At 36.7% G+C, this 25,478-nt stretch overlaps 2 protein-coding genes across 4 annotated transcripts in view; one reads left to right on the forward strand and one right to left on the reverse strand.

Annotated features, from left to right (window-relative positions):
• The window catches only part of LOC100395919 (ATP-binding cassette sub-family C member 2-like), a 106,175-nt gene extending 87,892 nt beyond the window's left edge, over positions 1 to 18,283 (forward strand). For all 3 annotated transcript variants that reach the window (XM_008986488.5, XM_054248945.2, XM_035283003.3), the window contains 5 exons: positions 4,152 to 4,295; positions 5,568 to 5,726; positions 7,273 to 7,439; positions 8,458 to 8,652; positions 8,981 to 18,283. In XM_008986488.5, the coding sequence (XP_008984736.2) occupies positions 4,152 to 4,295; positions 5,568 to 5,726; positions 7,273 to 7,439; positions 8,458 to 8,652; positions 8,981 to 9,119 (804 nt within the window). In that variant the 3' untranslated portion in view covers positions 9,120 to 18,283. The remainder of the gene's footprint in view (positions 1 to 4,151; positions 4,296 to 5,567; positions 5,727 to 7,272; positions 7,440 to 8,457; positions 8,653 to 8,980) is intronic.
• Positions 15,103 to 25,467, reverse strand: HSPA13 (heat shock protein family A (Hsp70) member 13). The gene is made up of 5 exons (XM_003735372.6): positions 25,382 to 25,467; positions 23,470 to 23,810; positions 22,132 to 22,345; positions 19,562 to 19,729; positions 15,103 to 18,282 (listed from the first exon to the last, which is right to left on the reverse strand). Exons 1-5 carry the CDS (start codon positions 25,404 to 25,406, stop codon positions 17,615 to 17,617), a joined length of 1,416 nt encoding a protein of 471 aa, XP_003735420.2. The 5' UTR covers positions 25,407 to 25,467; the 3' UTR covers positions 15,103 to 17,614.
• Positions 25,468 to 25,478: the final 11 nt, after the last annotated feature.

Below are 25,478 nucleotides of genomic sequence, written 5' to 3' on the forward strand. Positions count from 1 at the left end.
TGATCTTGGTTTCTCGTTTTATTTCATTGAGTTGGTCTTTGACTTCAGATATTCTTTCTTCTGCTTGGTCAATTCGGCTATTGAAACTTGTGTTTGCTTCGCGAAGTTCTCGTATTGTGTTTTTCAGCTCCTTTAATTCATTCATATTCCTCTCTAAGTTATCCATTCTTGTTATCATTTCCTCGAATCTTTTTTCAAATCTATTTTCAAGATTCTTAGTTTCTTTGCATTGATTTAATGCATGTTCTTTTAGCTCACAAAAGTTTCTCATTATCCATCTTCTGAAGTCTAATTCCGTCATTTCGTCACAGTCATTCTCCGTCCAGCTTTCTTCCCTTGCTGGTGAGGAGTTTTCGTCCTTTCTAGGAGGAGAGGTGTTCTGGTTTCGGGTGTTTTCCTCCTTTTTGTGCTGGTTTCTTCCCATCTTTGTGGATTTGTCCACTGGTCGTTTGCATAGTTGCTGACTTTTCGATTCGGTCTCTGAGTGGACACCCGGAATGTTGATGTTGAAGTATTTCTGTTGCTTAGTTTTCCTTCTACCAGTCTAGCCCCTTTGCTGTACGACTGCTGAGGTCCGCTCCAGACCCTGCTTGTCTGGGGTGCACCTCTAGCAGCTGTGGCACAGCGAGGGATGCTACCAGTTTCTTTTTCTGCTATCTTTGTCCCAGGATAATGCCTGCCTAATGTCAGTCTTTTGGATATAGAGGGGTCAGGGAGCTGCTTGAGGAGACAGTTTGTACTTTATAGGGGCTTAATTGCTGAGCTGTGCGCTCTGTTGTTCATTCAGGGCTGTTAGGCTGCTATGTTTGATTCTGCTGCAACAGAGCTCATTAAAAAACCCTTTTTTTTTTTCTCAAATGCTCTATATTGACGGGTTTGGGCTTTATTTTTGGTTGTTCGATGAGGTGTCCTGCTCAGCTAGAAGGCCGACTAGCCACTGTTTGGCTGCTGAGGCTCCGCCCTGCTGTTGTGTGATTCGCCCTGTTCCTGCAGGCTCTGCTGTGGTCTCTGCCACGCCCTGCGGTGGAGTCTCTTCATTGTAGCGTGTTGCCTCAGCAATGGCAGGCTGCGTCAGCAGTGGGCGTGTATCTCAGTTGGGGCGGGTTGCCTCGGCAACGGCTGGCTGCCTCAGCAGTGGGCGTGTATCTCAGTTGGGGCGGGTTGCCTCGGCAACGGCTGAGTCAGCAGTGGACGTGTATCTCAGTTGGGGCGGGTTGCCTTGGTAGTGGTGGACGCCCCTCCCCCACAGAGCGTCTCGGACGTCTGCTCGGGATAGTTTGAAATCGTGGTTTTGTTCATCCCACTGGGTATCCCAAACGATCTGTCCCTGCAATCCCCTGGGCTGGGCTACTGTCCAAGTCTCGTTCAGTCTCAAGTCCAGCCCTCTCAAGTCTCAGGTTGCCGGTTCAACAGGGCACCCAGACATGCGCGCCCCGTGGGGATTGCTGGGTAGGGCCGGCTGCCGCCGTCCCGGCTGCCGGCTTCGCCAGGCAGACCTACTGCCTGGCGTCCGTGTCTTTTTATACTTGGGAGTTTCCCCGTTCTATGGGCAACAAATATCAGTCTGTAAATGCAGCTCTGACTCACCGTTTGCGGATTCAACACGAGCTCCAATCCTGGGTTGTTCTCACAGCGCCATCTTGAGTCCTCTCCCCTATAAAAATAAATTTTAAGCAAACCTGCATTTATAAATTCATGTACTATTCAGAGTTTCAATGAAATTAACACCAAAATTGTTGTAAGTGGCCTATTATTTTATATATTACTAAAATAGAAATAAAAATACTTTAAATTGGGATAATCCCTAAATTGTAAGATATGTTCCCACTTCAGTGAGTTATAAAAATGCAATATGGTGTCTTGTTTTTAATAGGCACAGTGATTTGTCCTCTACTGATGTATAGGGTAAAATATACAACAGGCAATTATAACTTTGGGGGAATTTTACAGTAAGAAAAGTGTCATAATATAGTCAACTTATAATTATTTAGATTCTGCACAATTTCTAAATTAATTACATTTGATTGCTTATAACTTCCATTTTATTTACTCATCATTAGTAGTATCTCTGTGAAAGAGAAGGGAGAGGAGAATAAATTAGTCTGATTTGTTTCCTCTAATTAACCATAATTTGGGAGGACAAAGAGTTATTTCGACTATTGACAAAGTAAAATATTTAAGTTTTTAAAATATTTTACTCATCTAGGTTACTTCTGCTTCCAAATTCCATTAATTAACATGGTAGATGGCAAAGATGACTTGAATTTCTGTTCTTCAATCCTCCTAGGAAGCTAGCTTTCCTTTTGATCTTGTAACTCTCCCTCTTCTGCTCATGAATCTGAGGAAGAGGTACCTTCTCCAAATAAAAATCTACCATTTCCCATTGCATTAGTGGTAATATCTCTTCCTCTCTTCCCTCAGCTCTTACTCCATTTACCACCTCTTCCACTTCCTGCTCCCTTGCTGTTCCTCTCAGCCTGTAACTATGCTAAAATATTTTCTATATTCTCCAACTCGTACCTAAACTTTGAATTTTCCTCCGAATTTTCTCCCAGGTTTTGTTTTCCCTTCTCATAGAAATTTCATGAAAGATTAGTGTACCTTCACAATCTTTAGTTACTAATATTGAGCTTTTTCAGTCTGTCATCGCAGGGCTAATATAAAATATTATTTTTCTACATTTTCTAAAAAAATTTTTTTTGAGACCGAGTTTTGCTCTTGTTTACCCAGGCTGGAGTGTAATGGCGCGATCTCGGCTCACCGCAACCTCTGCCTCCTGGGTTCAGGCAATTCTCCTGCCTCAGCCTCCTGAGCAGCTGGGATTACAGGCACGCGCCACTATGTCCAGCTATTTTTTGGTATTTTTAGTAGAGACGGGGTTTCACCATGTTGACCAGGATGGTCTTGATCTCTTGACCTTGTGATCCACCTTCCTCGGCCTCCCAAAGTGCTGGGATTACAGGTGTGAGCCACCGCGACCGGCCTCTAAATTTTTGCTCATAAAATGTATTTCTTTCACATTAGAAAATGATGATAAAAGAAGTGTGTACACACATTTAAACAAACAAAAACCTTTATGTAATTTGATGCAAGTTGTGACAAATATTGCTACAAAAACTCTTGATGTGGAAGAGATAAACGTGTTCAAATAACCTTATTCAGCCCTCTACACTGTTTTTCTGCTTTCCATTACAGGAGAATTCTTTTGCAAAGATGCCTGTACATGCTTTTCTATTTTCTTTTCTCTGATTCATTTTTGAACCCTCTCCAAACAGGCTTTTGATCCCATTACTCCACAGAACCTTCCCTCATGAAGATCACAACTGGTCGTTTCTCAGTCCTCACTTTAACTGACCTATCATTTGACATTAGCCATCTCTCCCTCTCCCACGAAACTGTTTACCTCACTGCCCAGGCATCACACAGGCTTGTGTGTTCTTTTAATTCGTATTTCGTCCAGTATTCCACACAGGCCCCTGTCTTAGATCTTGGACACAAGTAATCAGTTCCAAAGAGTTACCAAACCCTTTGCCTAGAATGTTCTTCCATTGGTATCCACATAGCATTTTCTCTCATCGTGGTCAGCAAAGTCTTTCCTAACTACACTGCTTTAAATGACACCTCTTTCTTCTCCCACCTCTGGTTGTTTCTTGTCTTACAAAGCTTTATCATTATCCAGCATGCTGAATATATTACACGGTTCTTTTTGTCTCTCCCCACTAGTATGTATACACTATAAAGGAAATAATTTTTATCTGTTTTTCTCACTTCTGAATCTCCAGCAACTAAAATAGTGACTGACACAGTAAGTCTTTGAGGAATGAATGAACAACAAACTGTCCTTATCTCAACTAAAATTTCATGTTATCTTCAGGCCCTTAATAGGGATTTTAGAAAATTTTTCTTAATAACTTGACAGGAGATGAGAAGTCCTGTTACCTCAAAATATTTATTTCTAATATTTTCTTATAACTAGATAAGTTTCATGTTGGTAGAATTTAAAACTATCTTCAGAAAATCATAATACCTACAAATGTCTTTCATCATTTATATTCACTTTTGTTACATGCATAAGAATTATTTTGGGGGGAGGGATTTTTTAATTACAATTGTTGTTTAAAGTATTTCTTATTGTTTGTTTTTGTTTTAAGGCACCTTGGATAACATCTAGAAGACCTCCATTACAATGGCCCAATAAAGGTGTAGTGGAATTTATTAATTATCAGGCTCGATACAGAGATGATCTTAGTTTAGCATTACAAGATATCACTTTCCAGACTCATGAGGAAGAGAAGGTATCATATATATTTGATATGCTTTAGTTTCCCTTTTATCTGAATGCATTCATTGTTGAGTATAATATGATATTGAATGTAAGGTGGTCTTTTATTAAATTTTTTAATAAAAATAATAAAGACGTGGTTGATGTGTACTGAATGAATTTTTCCTCTATAAAAAATACATTTCTTAATTAAATTGCTTATACACCATTATGAAACACAATTTTGATGTATTTGGTTTTTACTTCCTCTATAAAATGAACTGCAACAATAAATAAATCATTACCCCAAATACAGTAAATACATAAGTTCAACTATTTGTATAGTCAAAAACATTATATGTTTTCCAAAACCATTAAAGAGATGGGAAAATGCTTGAAATGCACTTTAGTTAACAAAAGCAACTTACAAAACCATTGATAGCACAGAATTTTGGCTTTATGTTTTAAAAAAGCAAACAGGCACATTAGCAAAAATATTTTTGGAACAGAAACAACCATTCTGAAATTTTGACTACCCCAATTAATTCAACAGATCTCTGTTTTTTCTGATGTATTTTGTTAGACTTAAGATTTTGTATTAGAGTAAAAAAAAAAAGTTTAATATTCTACCTGCCTAACATTCCTATTAATACCAAGACACAAGTCAGCAACCAGAAGAGATCGCTCTTTAGTTCCATTGGTCACAGGAACATGTTTAATCACTGGGATGTTTATGACAAGATGATCATTTTGGCCAGGAGTCAAAATCCTTAAACACTATTTGTGGCCACACGTAACAGAGTTGTTTTAATGCAGATTTGTTTTGATACACCAGAAAAATTTACGGGTGTTCCTTGGATTTTCTAGTCTATCTGGCGAAATATTGCAGTACCCTGTTTATTTCTTTGCTTGTTTGTTTGTTTCAGTGAAGGGAAGATAGCGAAAATCTGTTTTCTGAAAATCTCAATGAAACCACTCATTCTCATTGCTTCTTTTGCCCTACCCTTTAATGGGCAGTTCAGGGGTGGTTCAGGAATGACCTGTTTTTCCTGGGCCTGCCGGGGATCTTTAGTGAGGAGGTAACTAAATTACTCAAAACTAGAGGAAAAACACAGATTAGTCAGAACCTCTAAAGTGGGTAAAGAGTATTTGGATAAACACTGGTCCTTAGATGTCACATGACATCTTCCATGCCCATCTTGTTGACATAATTGGATCCTATTGACCTAACACTTAATGTATTTGCTGTCAGCACAAAGGCCTTGTTCCCTTACAAAAAGTAGAGTCTATGATTATATAATTACAGATTGGAATTGTGGGAAGGACTGGAGCAGGCAAATCCACACTATCAAATTGCTTATTTAGAATTGTGGAGAGAGCAGGAGGCAAAATTATTATTGATGGAATTGATATATCAACTATTGGACTTCATGACCTTCGTAGCAAACTTAACATTATTCCGCAGGTAAAGCTTATTTTGCCAGTAATCTTTCTTAACCCACTCTAAGGAAATCTGTTTTCTTTTTTAAAATCTATTCCTTCCAAGTTGATAAATTCATTGTTTGAAGCCATATCATTTTAAATGAATTATATGAAAAACTGCTATGAAACTGAATCTTTTTAAAACACTCTTATTATAAAGCATTCTTCCTAAGAGCATTTATCTATTTGAAAAACTAATACATCTTTTTTTTGATAAAATTTCCTTACTAAGTGCAAATAAAATTCAGATAAATAGATCAGACTGAAATAAATTGATTTTTAAAAATTACTGAAGTTCTTGCTTAGTTGGTAGTTTGAGTGTAGAAGCTTGACTGTTTTTCACTTGAAGTTTAGAAAATTAAAAAAAGAACAATAATTTAGTTAGATCTCTTTCCTCAAGTCCTTCGATTTTTCTATCTGTGTAATCAAAGGAACTTGATCATTAAGGGGCAAGAAAATTAGCTTAAAAATATGCCTCTAAAGCCAAAGATGAAATACTCATCAGAAGCTGGGCGTGGTGGCTCATGCCTGTAATTCCAGCACTGGGAGGCTGAGGCAGGCAGATCATCTCAGGTCAGGAGTTCAAGATCAGCCTGGCTGACATGGTGAAACCCCGTCTCTCTACTAAAAGTACATAAATTATCCCAGCATGGTGGTGCACATCTGTGATCCCAGCTACTCAGGAGGCTGAGACAGGAGTATTGCTTGAACCTGGGAGCCAGAGGTTTCAGTGAGCTGAGATCGCGCCACTGCACTCTAGCCTGGGCAACAGAGCAAAGAAATACTTAGCTGCGTTTGAGTGAATTAAGATTTTTTAAAGTATTTGATGAAATATCTTTGTACTATCTTCTAAAAATATATTAAAATACTGATTTTAACATACTAAAATGTCATTTAGACATATACTTGTATTCATGGATTTACTTCAAAACAATTTGAGTAGAATCTGGAATTCTGGAAAGGAAAAAATTTAGTGGAAAAAAGAGACATCAGTCTTTCCTCTCTCATAGATAGAGTAAAATATAGTTTCACTAGGCATCTTGGTGTAGTAGGAAGAAAACAGACTTAATCCTCTTTGAATTCTATTCAACCACTTACTTTCTGTGTGGTGTGGACAAGAGCTCTTCACAACCTCCAGCTCACTTTCTTTAAAATAGGAATACTAATTTCTATCTTTCTGAGTTGCTATATTGATTGGTAATATTATATACATACTATACTTCATATTTATTATATGTTGTATTATATCTATCCCTGACTACATAGCAGTAATTATCGTCATTATTACAGTAGTTGTTATTATTTTCAATAATAGGAGGAGGAGAAAGAAAATCAGGGGACTTATAATCACTTAATATGAATTATAGTTTATTCTGACTCTTCTGTTTTTGTTTTATATATAAAATGAAGTTGACGATTATATTAGATCTGATCATTTTGTTTTCTCTTGCTTTGTTTTGAGTCTGATTTTTAAAAATGTATTTATGCCTCATGACAGTAAGATTATGTGGGACTATTTTCTGCTCTAGCATCCTATTTTATTTTCTGGAACCCTTCAAATGAACCTGGATCCCCTAAACAAATATTCTGATAGCAAGCTGTGGAAGGTACTGGAATTGTGTCACTTAAAAGAGTTTGTGCAGTCCCTTCCTGAGAAGCTACTGTACGAGATTTCAGAAGGTGGCGAGAACCTCAGGTAAGCTGCTGAGAGCAGAGCTTGTCCAAGTTATTCATTCTTTGGAAATCTGAGTTGGCCTGCATGAGAAGTACAGCTCCTGAGCCACCAGGGCTGTTTAAAGTGCACCACGGCTGATTCGCTCTAGGGAAGAAGAAAAAGTAAATTGGCAACTGCAGGCTGGGAAACCACTGGCTAAGAGAAAGAAAAGGAAAAAAAGGAACAATGCCCTATGAAAAGTCACTGTTTAATTGAATCTTCTTTTGTCAAGACTGCTACTCTAAGAGCCTTGTTACTAAAAAATGTAAGGGGCTACTTTGTCTTCACCATTGTTTGTTGCCTTAAAATAGCCCCCTTCATGGGATCAGAGACACAAGGAAAGCCAGCTAGATCCGTGTATTGACCTGTGTGCTGATACTCCCACCAGCCTTTCTTTGATTTCTTTCTCCCTTCCCCTCTGTGTTTTTGCTGCATTGGCCTCCATGCTGTGTCCATGAGTTTGCTAGGCCAGTTCACGCCTACCACAGGGATTGTATATCTGCTGTTTCCTTTACCCAGAACAAGTTTTTACTGGAAATCTGCATTCTTCACTCTCCACGTTCTTCAGTTTTTGCCTTAAAACTTCTCCTGAGGATTTCTCTGGCAAGCCCATCTAAAATGCTCACCCCACACCCACACTTTATACCCCCTTCCGTGTGTTTGAATTCTTCTTAACACTTATTATATGCATGAAATTATGACATAAAATGTTGCACTGTACTTGTATACTCCTCCTACTATGCATTTTATTCAATTATCTTACTGATTATTTTCTGTGTTCCCATGAGAATGTATCGGCTACACAGAGATTTTTGTCTGTTTCTCTCATTGGTCTAAAGCCTGGCACTACCTCAATAAATATTTCTTGAATAAAAGAACAAATGAAGTTGTGGGTGAGAAAAAGAATGAATAGCAGTATCATCAGAATTTTAAAACAGGAAGTGTGTTATGAAGTCCAGGGTTGAAATTACCTTATTATTATTATTATTATTTTTAACAGCGTGGGCCAACGGCAGCTGCTCTGTCTGGCTCGTGCTTTGCTTCGCAAAACAAAAATTCTCATCTTGGATGAAGCCACAGCTTCCATCGACTTTGAGACAGACAAGTTGGTGCAGACCACAATCAGGAAGGAGTTTTCTGATTGCACCATCCTGACAATTGCTCACAGACTGCAGTCTATCATTGATTCCGACAGGTGTGCTTTCTTTCTTTTCAGAAATAAAATCCTTTCTGCCAAGATCAATATTGGGCATATGATTACTTGCCAGTCATAAATAATTATATATGTGCTGAGAGATATAAAATTTTCCCTAATGGTATAGAAGGTATTTTCTAAAAGAATTGGAAGCAAAAGTTAAAGCTAAAAGAATATTAGAAAACTTGATATAGTTCCTGAATTAACTAGCACCTATATTTTGTACTGATATAACTTGTACAAAAGTTTACACTTTATATTAGGAGTACCAAAAAATGTGAAGTGGAAGACTGTAGGTTATCTGATGCTATATTTTTTCACATTTCAGGGTGCTTGTTCTAGACTCTGGAAGAATTGTGGAATTTGAAGCACCACAGAAGTTGATATGTCAGAAGGGACTTTTCTATGAAATGACAACAGAAGCTGGAATAACACAAGACTCAAGGACAAAACATAAATTACTTTAGCTGTGTGTTAATGCATATAATAAAAAAAAACCATATGCATTAGCATTTAAAAAGCAAAGATAGAGAAGAAATGCACAAGGATAGGCCCCTGCTCTGAGTTGGCACACACACTAATAGGCACCAGAGTTTGTTTGTGACGGAGTTTCACTATTGTTGCCAAGGCTGGAGTGCTATCGTGCCAGATCTGCTCTCTGCCCCTCCATCCCCCAGGTTCAAGTGATTCTCCTGCCTCAGCCTCCCAAGTAGCTGGGATTGCAGGCCGGGCTAATTTTTGTATTTTTAGTAGCAACAAGTTTTCACCATTTTGGCCAGGCTGTTCTTGAACTCCAGACCTCAGGTGATCTGCCTATCTCAGCCTCCCAAAGTGCTGTGATTGCAAGCGTGACCTACCGCCCCCAGCCAGCACCACAGTTTCTAACTATTCTGGGCTGTACTGAGTCTTCCCTCTTTGATTCATGCTTATCTTATCCACATTGAGCAAAATGCTAAGTAACACTTGTTCTTTAAGTCTCTAACTTCACTTGGGATTTCCTTTCTCAATGGAGTATCCCTCGATCTTCTCCCTCTGCCCTCCAGTGTGATCTAGACGCCACTTTTCTGTGCTCTCATTAGCCCCACATCCATACGTTTATCATGGCAGGGCTCATACTCTATTTTAATTTTTTTTAAGTCTCCTTTCCCCTTGAAGGCAAGTGCCTAGCTTTAATCGTCTTTGTATGTTATGTTCCTAGCATAGTCCTTTCGCATAACTGATACCCATTATACAAACAAATGTTTGTATAATGAATGACTAGACGTTTTAGAGTACAGTAAGTACCAATTTATATAGATGTGGGCTGAGCACTGTGGTACACACTCATACTTCCAGCATTTAGAGAGGCCGAGGTGAAAGGATAGCTTGAAGCCAGGAGCTTGAGACCAACCTGAGCAACATAGCAAGATCCTGTCTATACAAAAAATAAGAAAATATAATGAAAAAAATGAGACAGGCATGATAGTGCACACCTGTAATCCCAGCTACTCAGGACGCTGAGGTGGGAGGATAGCTTGAGCCCAGGAGTTCAAGCCTGCAGTGAGATGATACACTATAGCACTCCAGCTTGGGTGACAGACACCCTGCCTTTAAAATAAATAAACAAAACAAATAAATATTAAAAATATATGTTGAGTTATTGTACAATGTATGAAATGATGAAGGAATCAGAAAAAAATGTTATTCAGCTGCTTTTGGAAAGAGTAATTATATATTAACAGAATTTTATAATTTTTTATATTTTTGCTATTCACTTTTGAGTAAAAAAACTAGCATTTTCTTTGGAACATTATTCTTTGATTAATATATCAACCTCAGTGAGATATTTTATTACATTTAATGAGAGGATTGTTGATTTGTAGTCCTAATCAGATTCTGAAGGACTTTATCTTTAGTAATTTTATTTAAAAGAGGCAATATTATGTCGCTGAATTGCCCTTCAAATTTTGTCTTTAAACTTCAGTTGGATTTTCTTTCAAGAAGATTTTAATAATAGAGTTTAGCATGCTCTTTAAAGTCATCAACCAATTCTTTTATCCTCTTTTTCCTTCCCTATGCAACCCTGTACAACCATCCTTCATTTCCTAAGGGTATTTATGAAAAGTTGCCTTAAACTAGAAAACTTGTATTATCTAAAGTCACCTCCCTTAAGGATGTGAGCTACTTGAAGTGTTGTCCTGTCTTTACAAGTGCTTTGTACTCATGAATAATTAGCTGTTGAATTCCATTAAGAAAGGAATCAAGATATTTCATTAATATCAGTTAAAAATGTTTTAGCTCTCTACTCCTATAATTTTAGTAAATCAGCAAATCTGCATAATTTTAAAATATAGTGGAAAATCATGGATAAATTGTGGTATATTCACATAATAGAACTCTATCTAGCTATGAGACTGGATGAACAACAGCTACAGGCACTCTGACGAATCTCACAAAGAATGTTGAGTGAAATAGCCACAAAAGAATATTACTATATGAGTCCATGATCCTATTTATATAATTTTTTTAAAGAAAAACTAATTTATACTGTTAGAAATTGGGATACTGGTTATCCTTGGTGGGGAGGGGTTATAATAGAGTATACAAAGTAAGACTTCTGGGATAATGGTAGAATTTTGTTTCTTGAAGTGAATCTGAGTGATTCACTTTGTGAAAGTTCAGTTTATGGAAATTCATCAATCTGTGTATTTAGAATATGTGTTTTCTGCATGTATATACAGATATATATTATCTTCATATGTAAGACAGAGTAAAAGGAAAGCAAAAGTAAAAAACAAAAAATGACTAAATCAGTTATTCAAAGATAATTTTATTATTTTAAGAAATTAATATTTTAAACTTATTTCAATTATGTACATTGAGCTTGTTCAATTATTAATGTATACTAGAAACAAAGTGAAAAGTACTCAAAATGATTGTATTACAGAAAGGTAGCACATTTGTAATAAAACAGTTATTCCATGATTGTATGATTTGTTTAAAGATTATAACTTCAAAATAGATTAACAATATAAGGATAAATTTAAATATACAAAATATTTACCATAGCTGATAGAGAAAAATCCTAAGTAGCATTAAGTTGCTTTCTTTGAAGATAATGAGAATGTTTATTATTGAAAGCTCGGGATGTGCCAGGTAATGTGCTATATATTTGGAACATGTATCACTTTCAATCCCCACTAAATAATGTAAGAAAAGCATTATCCACTCTGTTTACCAAATATGATACTAAGATTCCAAGAGGAGCTGGGACAATAAGACACAGAATCCAGGTCTATGTGACTACAAAGCTGATGATGCTCTTTCTAGTTCTCTACCAAGATGTCTCATTCCTAGAAGAGTCACTTAAAATTAGTCTGTAGTTCAATAGTTTGTACAATCCAAATGTGTAATTTTTTTTAAAAATCCTGAGTTTATACCTAGTGATTTATGCTTAGATCTCATTGGCCAGAATTATATCACAGAGCCATCCCTAGCTGCAAGGGAAGCTGGGAAATAAAGTTTTTGAAGTAAAGGATATTGCTGCTTCAAATAAAACTGGGTTCTGGAAGTGAGCATAAATAGAATAAATGTTGAGATGCATTTAGCAGGGTCTGCCACAACTACTCAGAGTACTTTTCCATCATGTCAAAATTACCTTATTACTATAGCAACTTGGGAAACAGAGGAAGGGTATTGATTACAACTAATAATTGAGACCCAATTTCCACTTTCCAACAGTCCATGTTAAATAATTTAAGGTGGATGAATTCTTAACAGAAAAAATGTGGGTGTTTTTATCATAATAACTTCACATACATACACATACACACATACACATATACATACATATAAATATAAAATAAGTTACAGAGTTACAAGTGTTAGAGCATTTGAAATTTTTTAGGTATTTTAGGTAAGCCAATTGGTAGGTAATTCATGAAGTATCAAACAAATTGCATTTATTCCTGCTTTAAAATCTAAACAACTTAATGTGAAGCAAACTGTTTATAATTCTTGCCAAAACAAAGTAAATGCTTTACTAATCAAACTTTTTTACATATTTAATCAGAACTCTCAACAATTTACAGAAATTCTAGACCCATTGAATTAGGCTCTGAGGATATTAGGTAATATAACCCACTTGTGGCATCCCTAATAAACCCACATAAGGCCAATCACAGTGACTTATTCCTGTAATCCTAGATTTTAGGAGGCAGATCATCTGAGGTCAGGAGTTTGAAATCAGCCTGGCCAACATGGCAAAACACTGTCTCTACTAAAAATACAAAATTTAGCCAGATTGGCATGTGCCTGTAATCCCAGCTACTCAGGTGGCTGAGGCAGGAGAATTGCCAGAACCTGGGAGGTGGAGGCTGCAGACCACACCACTGCACTTCCACCTGGGAGACAAAGGAAGACTCCATCTCAAAACACAAATAAATAAATAAATAAAATCCACATAAAATTGGCAGCCACTGAACACTGTTTCTGTATCTACCATATGTGTTAATATCACTTTCTACATGCCAGGCACTTGCAAAAACCAAATGAAATAAGTGCTATTGATTTCATTTTGTATTTAAGAAATTAAGTTCTAAACCTGCTTGTTGAAAATGTAAAGGTATAAATACCATAAATCTCCAGTGTTAACATTATTTGGTAAATAAGAGGCCTTCCATGGATACTATCTAGGTGTGATAATGGAACAGCTAAAGGTACTACGGGGATTATATTCTGCAATGAATTGGGCAGCACAGCATTTGGTTTACAAGCATCAACTGGATTGAATCCTGATTCTCTCACTTGGTAGTTGTAATCCTGGGAAAACTGCCTAACACATCTATGCCTTAATTTCCCTATTTGAAAATGCAGATAATAGTACCTACTCATATGGTGGCTAGAACTAAATTAAACTGATTAGTATTAGTAAAATATTTAGAGCAGTGCTGTAGTAAAAACACCATTATCTGCTGTTGTGTAACAAACTAATTCAAAGTTTAGTACTTTAAAACAACAAAAATTTGACAATGAGTTCATGTCCTTCATAGGGACATGGATGAATCTGGAAACCATCTTTCTCAGCAAACTGACACAAGAACAGAAAACCAAACACCATATATTATCACTCATAGGGGGGTGTTGAACAATTAATAAACGTGGACACGGGGAGAGGACCATCACACACAGTGGTCAGTAGTGGGGGGCTACGGGAGGGATGGTGGGGGTGGGAAGGGTGGAGAGGGATAATGAGGGGAGAAATACCAGATATGGGTGATGGGGGGATGGAGGCAGCAAACCACCTTGCCATGTATGTACCTATGCAACAATTCTGCATAATCTGCACATGTACCCCAGAACCTAAATTACAAGAAAAAAAAAAAAATGAATGATCTCACATTTTCTGTGGGTTAGGAACCTGGACATAGCAGATGGAAGGCAAACTGTTTATAATTTTTGCCAAAATAAGAATTAAGATCTCTCATGAGGTGGCATTCAGTCAGTTGTAGCTGCATTATTTCAAGCCTTACCAAGGCTGGAGGGTTCATTTCAAGAAGGCTGTCTGCTGTAGCTGGAAATACGTCTCCTATCAGTGGGGGGTACCTGTTCACCTCTACGTGGCCTCTCATAGGGTGTCTTTCTACACCTGTATTCACCAGAAAAGCCTTCTTTACGTTCTTTCTTACATGGCAGCTGGGCTCTGAAAGATAAGACAGCAAGAGGGTGCAACCAAGAAGAAAGCTGGTCTTTTTTAAACCTAGTTTCAGAAATGACATCCCAGCACTTCTGCCATATTATTCATTAGCAGAGCTTCATTATCTCTTGCCCAAATTCAAGAGAATAAGATTACACAAGGGTGTGAATTCCACGAAGTGGAGATCATTGGGTCTTACATCAGAAGCTGCCTACCTCAGTGAGGCACTATCTGTTAACTAAGGTAAATAGGAAGTATTGCTGTATTTCCTCATATATTTGAGTCCCTCCAAGGTCAAGTCTACCATCATTATTTAAAAAGACTCATCTTAAAAGACTACATTAATCAAATGCATTTCTTAAAGAAGCAAAACACAATTAATATTTCTTTTTTATCCAAAGACTAATATAAACTTTGTTAGAGAAATATTTATTAACCATCAACCAAAGGAATCCTGTTATGCAGGATTATTTATTAACTAACTAGATTAGGTTAGCATAGTTTAGCTCCTGGCTCCATTATGGTCAGAAGCCATGAATTAGTATTTGGAATTCTGAAGATACTGTTCATATGCTATAAGAACTGTCTTTCCTAAATTAGAATAATAAGTGGAAAGCATATCAGCAACACAAAGGATACAGAGAAATGCACATTTCTGAAACTAGGCAACAGCTAGTGAGGTTGAGTGCCTAGGGCAACAAATCAGTTCCATCCTCACTTTCTTATTTAGATGCCTGAAAAATATACTCCAGACTAGACCCGAATGAAAAATACAGTTTAAAAATCAAACTGCAAAATGGTATTTATTTACATGAAAACATGAATTACCTGTATACACACAAATATAAGAGGAACAATCTGTTATGCACAATAACTGTAATATTTAGTACATGTTACACACAGTAGTATCTGTTAAGTCAGTGGTTTGAATAAAAACACAGTACCAAAACATTCCTGATACAAAATAAATTACTCATTCAAATATTTGAATCAGACAAGACACTTAATATTTTAAAAGTTACGTACTTCAAATAACACTGGCTAAATGTACAACTAAAGTAAATTGTTTTATGAAAAGACTTCAGATTATTATTCATAAATGATCCCTTTCAGGATGCATTATCTTTTAAATAAATAAACTACATTGATTTTAAGACTATTAATAGCCCCCTAACATATGATTGAAGACATTCCTTCATTTTATTTAAGGTGTAGCTATATACTAGAGAATATGCTAAACTACTGCCCCCAAAATCCAACACTGTCATTCTAATTTTCAGATACAAATTATTTAAATTCCAACTTCAGTACATAAGATTAGCTGCCTGCCCTATTTTGTCAATTGTTTCCAAAAGCATTAATGGACTAAGAGATTGTATTGAACATCTCAAACATTTGAGAAACTCAAGTTATTTTTTAATATTATAATGTTTTAGGTTAAAGCTGATACTATATATGGAGATTCTGAGATAAACTGAACACTTTTAGAAGACCTTCACAAAGACTTTTTCAATTCTACAATCTGCTACAGACTTATATAAAGTCCAAGAGAACATCTGGAATATTTTTCTAATGCAGTGAAGGATTCATCTTTGGCATTTCTCTATTCATTCTAAAGTAAAATACTTCAACAAACATAGTATACTTTTCTATCTAACTACTATAGACATTTTCTGTACACAAAGGTATTTGACTGAAATTTGTGTTTTAACAGCAATTTCATTGCTAAGAATTTTTTTTAGATATGAAAAATATTACTAATATTCAGCTTTTTACTATATGAGAAGCTGAAATGTTTTGAGGTTTTTGAAATGAACTTGCTTAGTTTCCTTTTTCAGTGACTGGAAATTCAATATACTGTCGAATTCAACAATTATAAAGCAGACATACTTTACAGTAAAAAAAAAGTTGACCAGATATAATTTTTTAGTAATAATGTGAAGCATTCCTCTACTAAGAAAAATATGTATGTGTATCCACATATCATCAAATAAAATAATTATAGAAATCAAACTGTTATATTTTCTGTCTTGGTCCCTGTGGTTTTTCTTAAAGGAAACAAACAAACAAAAAAACAACTCTGCTACAAATGCTGATTTGTAGAAACTGAAACTGCCATAACGCCTTCCACATTACATTTCTACATTATTTCCAGTATTCACAATTTTTTGCTCTCATCACAAACTAACCTAATGGTTGAAAATAGTCCAAGTGTGACTATTTAAAAATAATAATAGAAAACATAACATGGCTTTTATAACTGAGCACATTTTCCTCATTCAAAACTAAATATGAGAAAAAATCTGAGTAATACAGAACCAAAACCATATAATATCTCAAATACATGCTATATTCCTCAGGGCTTACTGAAAACATAAACAAAGAAACAAAAATATAAAATAAATATGTGGGTAATTGATACTATTTGCCAATGTTTTCAAAGGTCTTGGATAACAAAAATGAGATAATAATCATGGCTTTATTATGACATTAACACATTCTTCAAATGCAATTAATAATTGTAATATTATTCTCTAACCAAAAAGAATCAGGGAAAGCCAAGCAGAGAATGATGTACAGGACATAAAGGAAGTAGAATATAAATTGGGTATTTCTACTATATAGTGCTGAAACATTTGCATACCTTTAAGAGTAAAATAAATTCATCCATTAAATACATAAAACTCCCAGACAATGGGGATTACAATATTAGGCTTAACAAAATACTGAATTTGTAAATGTAAATTTGTTATAAAATATAGCAGTTATTAAATATTTTGTATGCAGTTTATACTAATACTACTACTATCTTCCAGCCACTGTAAATGCCTGACATTAATGCTGTCTTTCAAGTATAGTTCAAATTAATAGTTACATGTGATAACCAAGAAATTACCAGTTCTTGCTAATACAATTTAGTAAGAACTGGGAATCTCGTAATTGGCACTATTTAATGTTTACAGAATATAATGTTAAGTGCATATGGTTATCTATCTCCAGAATCCAGAAAATACAGTCATCCATACTCTTGTAAGAGAGGTGCACCTCAATTTTATCATTTTAGAAGTTATTTGTTAGAATAGGGTCTCTCCAAAATCAAATAGGATCAATCTGGTCATGTCTAATCCCAAGACATAATGCTATGTAAAATTTTCCTGTATCTACATGTTACCCTGTAGGTAAATCTGTGATATTTTACATACAGACTTCCTTTTGTGGAGAAGGTAATCTGACACATGGGAAGAGATCATCAGACAAGATCACAAATAACCATTATTCCTCCAGAATTCAGTTGAAGTTGGTTTTTTGTAAATGCTTATTGGGAATTTCTAAAGCACTGACTTGGAGAGGCCAAGAGCCTCCATCAATACCTGCTTGGATAGCCACTCCCGTTACCACTGCTAGGTCAGGGTCTACAGATGTGTTGGGATCTTTTCCAAAGAACTCTCGAATGACTTGACGAATCCGAGGAATACGAGTGGAGCCCCCAACTAAAACCACCTCATCAATCTCAGTCTTTTCCAGGTGGCCTTCTTTCAATACTTGCTGAATGGGTATGAGTATTTTCTGAAAGAGGTCTTCATTAAGGGTATCAAAAAGTTTACGTGATATTTCTGTTTCAAATAAAACCTGACTTTCTCCACTTTTCCTATCAGAAAGGCCATGTCCAAACCCACTGTTCACACGATGGTCATCTGCTGAGGAAAGTTTGTCTTTTGGCAGTTCAGTGTCACTACTGAGAGGTTCCTTCCTGTCCTGTTCCTCCACTGTTAGTAATACTGACAACTGAGCAGATTGATGAAGAGTCAGATTTAATTTGACCATTTCCACAGCTTGTCTCAATCTGTGGATTTCCTCTTTCCTAGAGGGCATGAAGCCATACATTTGATAGATCTGTTTATATAAGTACTGAAGCAATCTTTGATTGAAGTCCTGTCCTCCAAGTTTATTGTTTCCTGAGTGAAAAATTAAAAAGTTTAATATACTTATGCATATATGTACGTATACACATATGTTATTATGTACATGTAAAAATTATATTCTGGGAATAACAAACCCCTGTTTCATGTATTATTACAATTTTATTCAAACAAAGATTAGTTAAAAATAACTGTGTTTCTGGGCATGGTGGCTCACACTGGTAATCCTAGAACTTTGGGAGGCTGAGGTTGGAGGACTGCTTGAGGCCAGGAGTTGGAGACTGGACTGGGCAACACAGTAAGACCCTGTCTCTACAAAATAAATCAATAAATAAAAATTTAAAAAATCAAAAACAAAATAACTGGGTTAACTTATATAAAAGAAAATATCTCTTCATAATATCAAATATTTTTCAGAAAACAGATTATGAATACAGATTGGCTTACAAGTAGCTATTTAAAAACACTGAATGTCATTCTCAACAGAAGAAAGTTCTTCTTACAATGAAAAGGTAGGTATTTAATCTCTTTTTCTTCCTTTCATTTTTTTGCTTGCCTGATTAAGACCTGAAAATGTCTTTCTACTTTTCTACCTGAAAACTAGAAAAATGATTTCAAAGAAAATGGGTAACGTAATATAAATCCCTGGTATTTAACTTGATTCAAAAAAGGGTCTGGTTAAGAGAAAAAAAAAAAATGCAGAGGTTAGAATACCTATACCTTACAATTCAACTTCTCAAACTGGTTTAATTCCTTAAGCTAAATTAAACAAAACAAAAACCTTTAAAAAATGATTTAGAATGCAAAATCCTAACATGTCCTAGGGAAAAATACAATTAAATGGTGATATAGGGAAAAGAGAACAAATCTGAACTTGTAATAATAACACATTTAATTACATATTTTATGGCTGGCATTAATTGTTCTACATTAGTGAAACCAATTGTCTTAGTAAAAAAAAATACAATTAAATTTTCTAAAGACATTTATTTTATAAAACGTATTAAATGAAATATACTGATCACCCTTCATTTTAAAGAAAGTTTTCTTTCCTCTGTTCCCTTTCTTTACCTTCACTATGAAAAGTCCTGATGGTTCAGTGAGCTCTAACGGGGTAATTGGTAACATATTTATCTGACTTATAGGATGCCCAGTCAATTTTTGAGATTTAACTTTTTGCTATAAATATATAAAATGTTGGTATAAATTATCGAAAAGAAGTTAAAGAATTCTGGGGGAAAAAAAGCATTACACATTGGATATGTTTAAGAAAGCACTGTCTAAACCTCTTTAACTCTCCCTCCATTTTTCTTACCAGACATTGCTCGGGTTAGAAACATTCCTCCTTGTTTATTCAGTAAAGACACATCTAGCGTTCCTCCTCCCAAGTCTATTACCAAGACGTGGAAAACGTCAGCCTTGTGGAGGCCATAGGCCATAGCTGCCGCTGTGGGTTCATTTATTACCCTCAAAATCTTCAATCCTGTAAGATTAGTTGAAGGGGAAAAAAACTCATGAGAGGATGCTATAAAGTAATCTTGTCCCACTCAATCTCACAGTACATTTGTGTCTTCTATGACATGAACTGCACCACCGAGTAATAATGAGAGCAGTCACAAATCGAACAGAAGCATGAAATGGGAACAATAAACATAGGCTCTTCTAAATGGTGTCTTTAAAATAATTCTGAAAGATTATCATATGAAGAAATAGCTAAGGTTCAGTGGAATAGGTCACTCTACTCTATTAATTGATCCTTAATTTTCAAAAAATCTCCCAGCCTTTTCTAATAATCATATTTTACTTTGGAACATATGAGTAATAAAAATTTAATCATTATATACTATCACTAAGTGCTGTGGATATTAGAGAGGCTTATGTTGAGCCCGTAAAAGATCAGGTTTCTTCAAATGAAATTCCTGCTTTAAACTGAATGCTATACTTATGAGTGGTCTGGAAAGTAGTATGATATTATGCATCAGTAGCTAACACAACATTCACACTCTAAAGAATTCTTCCAAAGATTATAACACCCTTCCCTTCAGCTGTGTAATTTTACCACTTACTCCACTCTGGCCACACTGATCAACTTCCTAGCCTCTATGTACCAGCAAACTCCCAGCTTACAGCTGTTGCACTGGCTGACTTTTCTTCCTACAACACACCTTCTTGGTGTGTCTGCATGGTTAACTATTTTGATTTCTTCAAATGTGCTTAAATGTCACTTTCTCAATGACCTGACCACCCTATTTAATTCTACAAGCCCTCCATCCCCTGAGCACCAAAAGCAACCTTGCCCATTATCCTGTTCTTTTCCTCATGGTAGGTTACTTTCTGATATACGTTGTATCAGTGGCTCTCAACAAGGCAGGATTTTACCCCTGGAAGAAATATGACAACATATGGAGACATTTTTCATTGTCACCACTTGGTGGAGGAGGGTGCTGTTAGTAAATGGTGAACAGAGGCATGGGATGCTGCTAAATATTTTGTAGTTTACAGGACAGTCCTCCACAATAAAGATTTATCTGGCCCAAAATATCAGCATTGCAGAGGCTGAAAACACTATTAAATTTACCTTTTATGCTCATTCTGTTTTTCTCTCTGGTAGAATATAAGCTGCATGAGAACAAAGATTTCCTTCTTTTTTTAGTAAGGACCTCAGTATTGGTTCAATGGTATTAAATGTTAAATGATTAAATGATCTACCTCAGATTTAAAAAATTATGTTGACCTTAACATTAAAGAAATTTAAAGGAAATAATTCCTCACTGCTAACATGTGTCCATTTTCTCTTTGAGCCTTTGTCCTGTAGCTATCTCATTGGTTCTTGTTACATATACATTTTATATTGTGTTACAGAGCTTTCAAAATTATAGACCTGTATAAAAAGCCATCTACTGGGCCCGGCGCGGTGGCTCAGTCCTGTAATCCTAGCACTTTGGGAGGCCGAGGCGGGTGGATCACGAGGTCAAGAGATCGAGACCATCCTGATCAACATGGTGAAACCCCGTCTCTACTAAAAATGCAAAAAATTAGCTGGGTATGGTGGCGCATGCCTGTAATCCCGGCTACTCAGGAGGCTGAGGCAAGGAGAATTGCCTGAACCCAGGAGGCGGAGGTTGCGGCGAGCCGAGATCGCGCCATTGCACTCCAGCCTGGGTAACAAGAGCGAAACTCCGTCTCAAAAAAAAAAAAAAAAAAAAAAAGCCATCTACTTTACCTACTGTGATGGTTAATCCTGTCATCTTGACTGGATTGAAGGTTGCAAAGTATTGTGCCTGAGTGTATCTGTGAGGGTATTGCTAAAGGAGATTAATATTTGAGTCAGTGGACTGGGAGAGGCAGACCCACCCTCAATCTGGGTGGGAACCATCTAGTCAGCTGCCAGAGCCAGAGCGTGGCTAGAATAAAAGTAGACAGAAGAATGTGGAAGGATGAGAGTGCCCGAGTCTTCTGGACTCCATCTTTCTCCCGTGTTCGATGCTTTCTGCCCCCGAACAGAAAGTTCTTTAGCTTTTGGACTCTTGGACCTACACCAGTGGTTTGCCAGGGGCTCTCCGGCCTTTGGCCACAGACTGAAGGCTGCACGGTCAGCTTCCCTACTTTTGAGGTGTGGGGACTCAGACTGGCTTCTTTGCTTCTCAGCTTGCAGTCAGCCTAGTGTGAGACTTTACCTTGTGATCCTGTGAGTCAATACACCTTAATAAATTCCCTTTCATATATACGTATATCCTATTAGTCCCGTCCCTCCAGAAATACACCTACCATTTAGTTTGTTTATCGTGACTATGGTTGTGTGGTTTGGGAAGTGATAAACCTATAGAAGGTTTTGAATCTAACACAACTTTGAGAAAAGTGCAACTCAGTCAAGGGTACTGTTACCTGCAAGGTTAGCAGCTTCAATTGTTGAATTTCTCTGTTTTAGATCAAATTCTGCTGGTACAGAAATGACAGCATTGGCAACTGGCATTCCAAGATATTCCTCTGCCATTTCCTTTAACTTCAACAATAGTCGAGAGCCAACATATTCTGGGGACACTGTGATGGTCTCATTACTTGTCACAGAAAACTCAACCATTCCATTTTTGTTTAAAACCTGCAAAGAGGATTTGCAAATAAGTAAATAAATAAAAAAGTATGTGTGTATATATATATATATATGTATAAGACAGAGATACAGACAAACATATATACATAAATACTAGACCTAATGAAAACTTACCTTTATCTTTACAAAATCAAAAATATATTTGTAATCTATCCAGTATATTCACCAAGATTAGAACTTATTAAATATTATACCTTAAAATCTATAAAATGAATCCATATTAGTTTTTTTTATTTTTTAAGATGGAGTCTTGCTCTGTTGCCCAGGCTGGAGTGCAGTGGTGTGATCTCAGCTCACCACATCCTCTGTCTCCCAGGTTCAAGAAATTCTCCTCCCTCAACCTCATGAGTAGCTGGGACTACAGGTGCAAGCCACCATGCTCAGCTAATTTTTGTATTTTTGGTAGAGACGGGGTTTCATGATGTTGGTCAGGCTGGTCTTGAACTCCTGACCTCAGGTAATCTGCCCAACTCAGTCTCCCAAAGGGCTGGGATTACAGGTGTGAGCCACTGTGCCTGGCCTATACTAGTTTTTAATAACAACAGAATAAAATTCATCACTAAGCATATTAACTAGAACGCACAAGATCCTCAATATATATTTGCTGAATAAATGAAAGAATAAATGACAAAATGTAAGAAACAGAAGTTGCTCATTCAAATATGTAACTCAAGATCTTCTCCCTTTTTTTCCCAAATTACTCATTTCTAAGAGTAATGGATAGTTGAATCTTCTAGTGCATATTAACAAGAATAATTTTAGTACATCATTATGTTCTCTTTATATGTACACAAATATGAACACATACACACACAGATGATCTATCTATGGTACACAGGGCTTCATCAACCTTCCTGCTACCCTGAAAGAGCTAAGCAGACATGCTGAGGATGTGAGAGCAAGAAAATGGTAAGGTCTTAAGCATCTGTTACCATTATGGAATCAGTGATTAACTCATCCAAGAGCTGCTGTGGAATTTGTTATGTAAGATAACAGAACTTTCCTGTATTAATTGATTAAGCTAGAAGAGACAGAATGTTTGTGAGATGAAGCCGAAGCATTAACTGAAAGAGTACACTAAAATTAATACAGATTTTTGATTAATCACTTACCTTAAATGGATATCTACCAATTTCAGCCTCCAGCTCCTCTGGGGTAAAAATCTTGCCTATGAATCTTTTGGCATCATATATTGTGTTTTGAGGATTTGAATCTGCCAGCTCTACGCTTTCATACCCCACATATACATCATTGTCGGTAAAGGACACCATGCTGGGTATGCTGATATGCCCATTTTCATCTGGAATCACCTTTACTTTTCCTGTGCCAGGAAAAAATACCCCAACGGAACAATAGGTGGTGCCAAGATCAATGCCAATCACTTTAGGAGTAGGCAATGGTAAATACTGCTGTGCCAAATAGCCAGCCAACAGGAGAGTCAAAACAGCTGATCCTGAAATACAGGAAAATTAAAAGATGTATTTTATCAAACTAGTACAATGTGCTAAATTACTGTAGCAAAGACCCTTTAATATCACTCCTTGAAACAAAGCTAAAAAGATATATATCAAAATTTGGTATAGGACTACTGATAACACTACTCTCAGGAGGTTTTTCAAAATGTAAATTATAAAATACAATTTAAAATGAAGTTAACAACACAAACAACAAAAACGCTCTATAACTGTATGTCTGTATCATTCTCTAATGGGTGAATGAAGAAATAAAATGTAAAAATATTTCAAAATTATTTGTACAGATTGTGACAGGAAACAACATTTATCTGGAGCAAAAGCCAGATATAATCTAATATTATTGATCAATTAATATTTAGATTTTACAGCTTTATAAACAGCTTCAATTACTTTTTTAAACTCCACTATTAAAATTCTCACAACAAAACCTTTATTATTGTAAGGTTAAAACTCTCTCCTCGTATCTCACTTTCTTCTCCCTTTCAAAAGGATGAAATGAATAAATTGGATAAAATAATTCTGAAAGTTGCAAAGGTATTAAAACTGTCACTTCATAACATAGTTAACTTTTTATGTATTTAAGTATGAACTAGGGCCATCCTTCTTGCAATGATAATATTTAGGGGAGAAGAAACATAAAAGTGGGCAACCCTGACGACAACATCTATGAATGCTTCTTGAAGACAAGTTTTGTTCACTATCCCCCAGACCAGGAATAGGAGATGCTCAACAAATACTAATTAAAAAAAAAAAAAAAGAGTAGGAACAAATGACACGCAGATTGTAAACATAGGTGAAGAAAGATTCCCCTTTGGATTCTGAATTAATTTCGTATTTGGTATCAGAAGGCTGTGTTATATACCTGTGTCCACTCATATTACAAAGGACCCAAAGCGTCAATTTTCAGATCTCCATTTTACTGATTGTTAGCTCATTCTGATCAACACATAACTCAAAGAAATAAAACCAAATGCGAATCCTATTTTCCCCTTCCAGCTACGGGCAACATTTCAGAAGCATTTCATCACCTTCGAGTCGCTGGATGGGGGTGTGTGGGGGTGGGGGATTGGTAATTCCGAACCCGATTTGATAGGAAAAGCATCGATCGAGTTATTCATCAGAGTCCTGAATCCCTCCAAAATCAGCAACCCAAGAGCCGACAGCTCCGGATGCAGCTCCTCCCCCTTCCTCCACAAAGGGGTCCTGGAGGTGCACGTTCTCGCAGCCTTCCACAGCTTGCTCCAATTCAACAGGCAATTCAAAACCCTAGGTGCTGTTAAAAGGAACGCTTCCCTAAGTCTGACGTCGCTGGGATGACACAGCTGGTCGCCGCTTACCCTACCTAGGCCGGCCGGGGCCGGGGCCCTCCAAGAGGCGTCCCCACCCCCATTCGCTCCGAACAGCCGAAAACCGCCTCTAAGTCACCTTTGCGATTCCCGTCCCGCCGATCCAGCAGGATCCAGGAGGTGAGCCAACTACCCCTGCCCACGCTGGCATCCTCAGGCCGCCTCTACGCCCTCAAGAGCAACAAGACCCCGCGGGAACTCACCTAAGATCGTCATCTCTCTGGCCATCACAGTCCCGCCGAACTGGCTTGGGATGACTATACCAGACGTGAGGCACCGCCCCCACGCCACCCGGCAGTC

The sequence above is a fragment of the Callithrix jacchus genome, chromosome 21 (assembly GCF_049354715.1).
Source record: "Callithrix jacchus isolate 240 chromosome 21, calJac240_pri, whole genome shotgun sequence".
Lineage (NCBI taxonomy): Eukaryota > Metazoa > Chordata > Mammalia > Primates > Cebidae > Callithrix > Callithrix jacchus.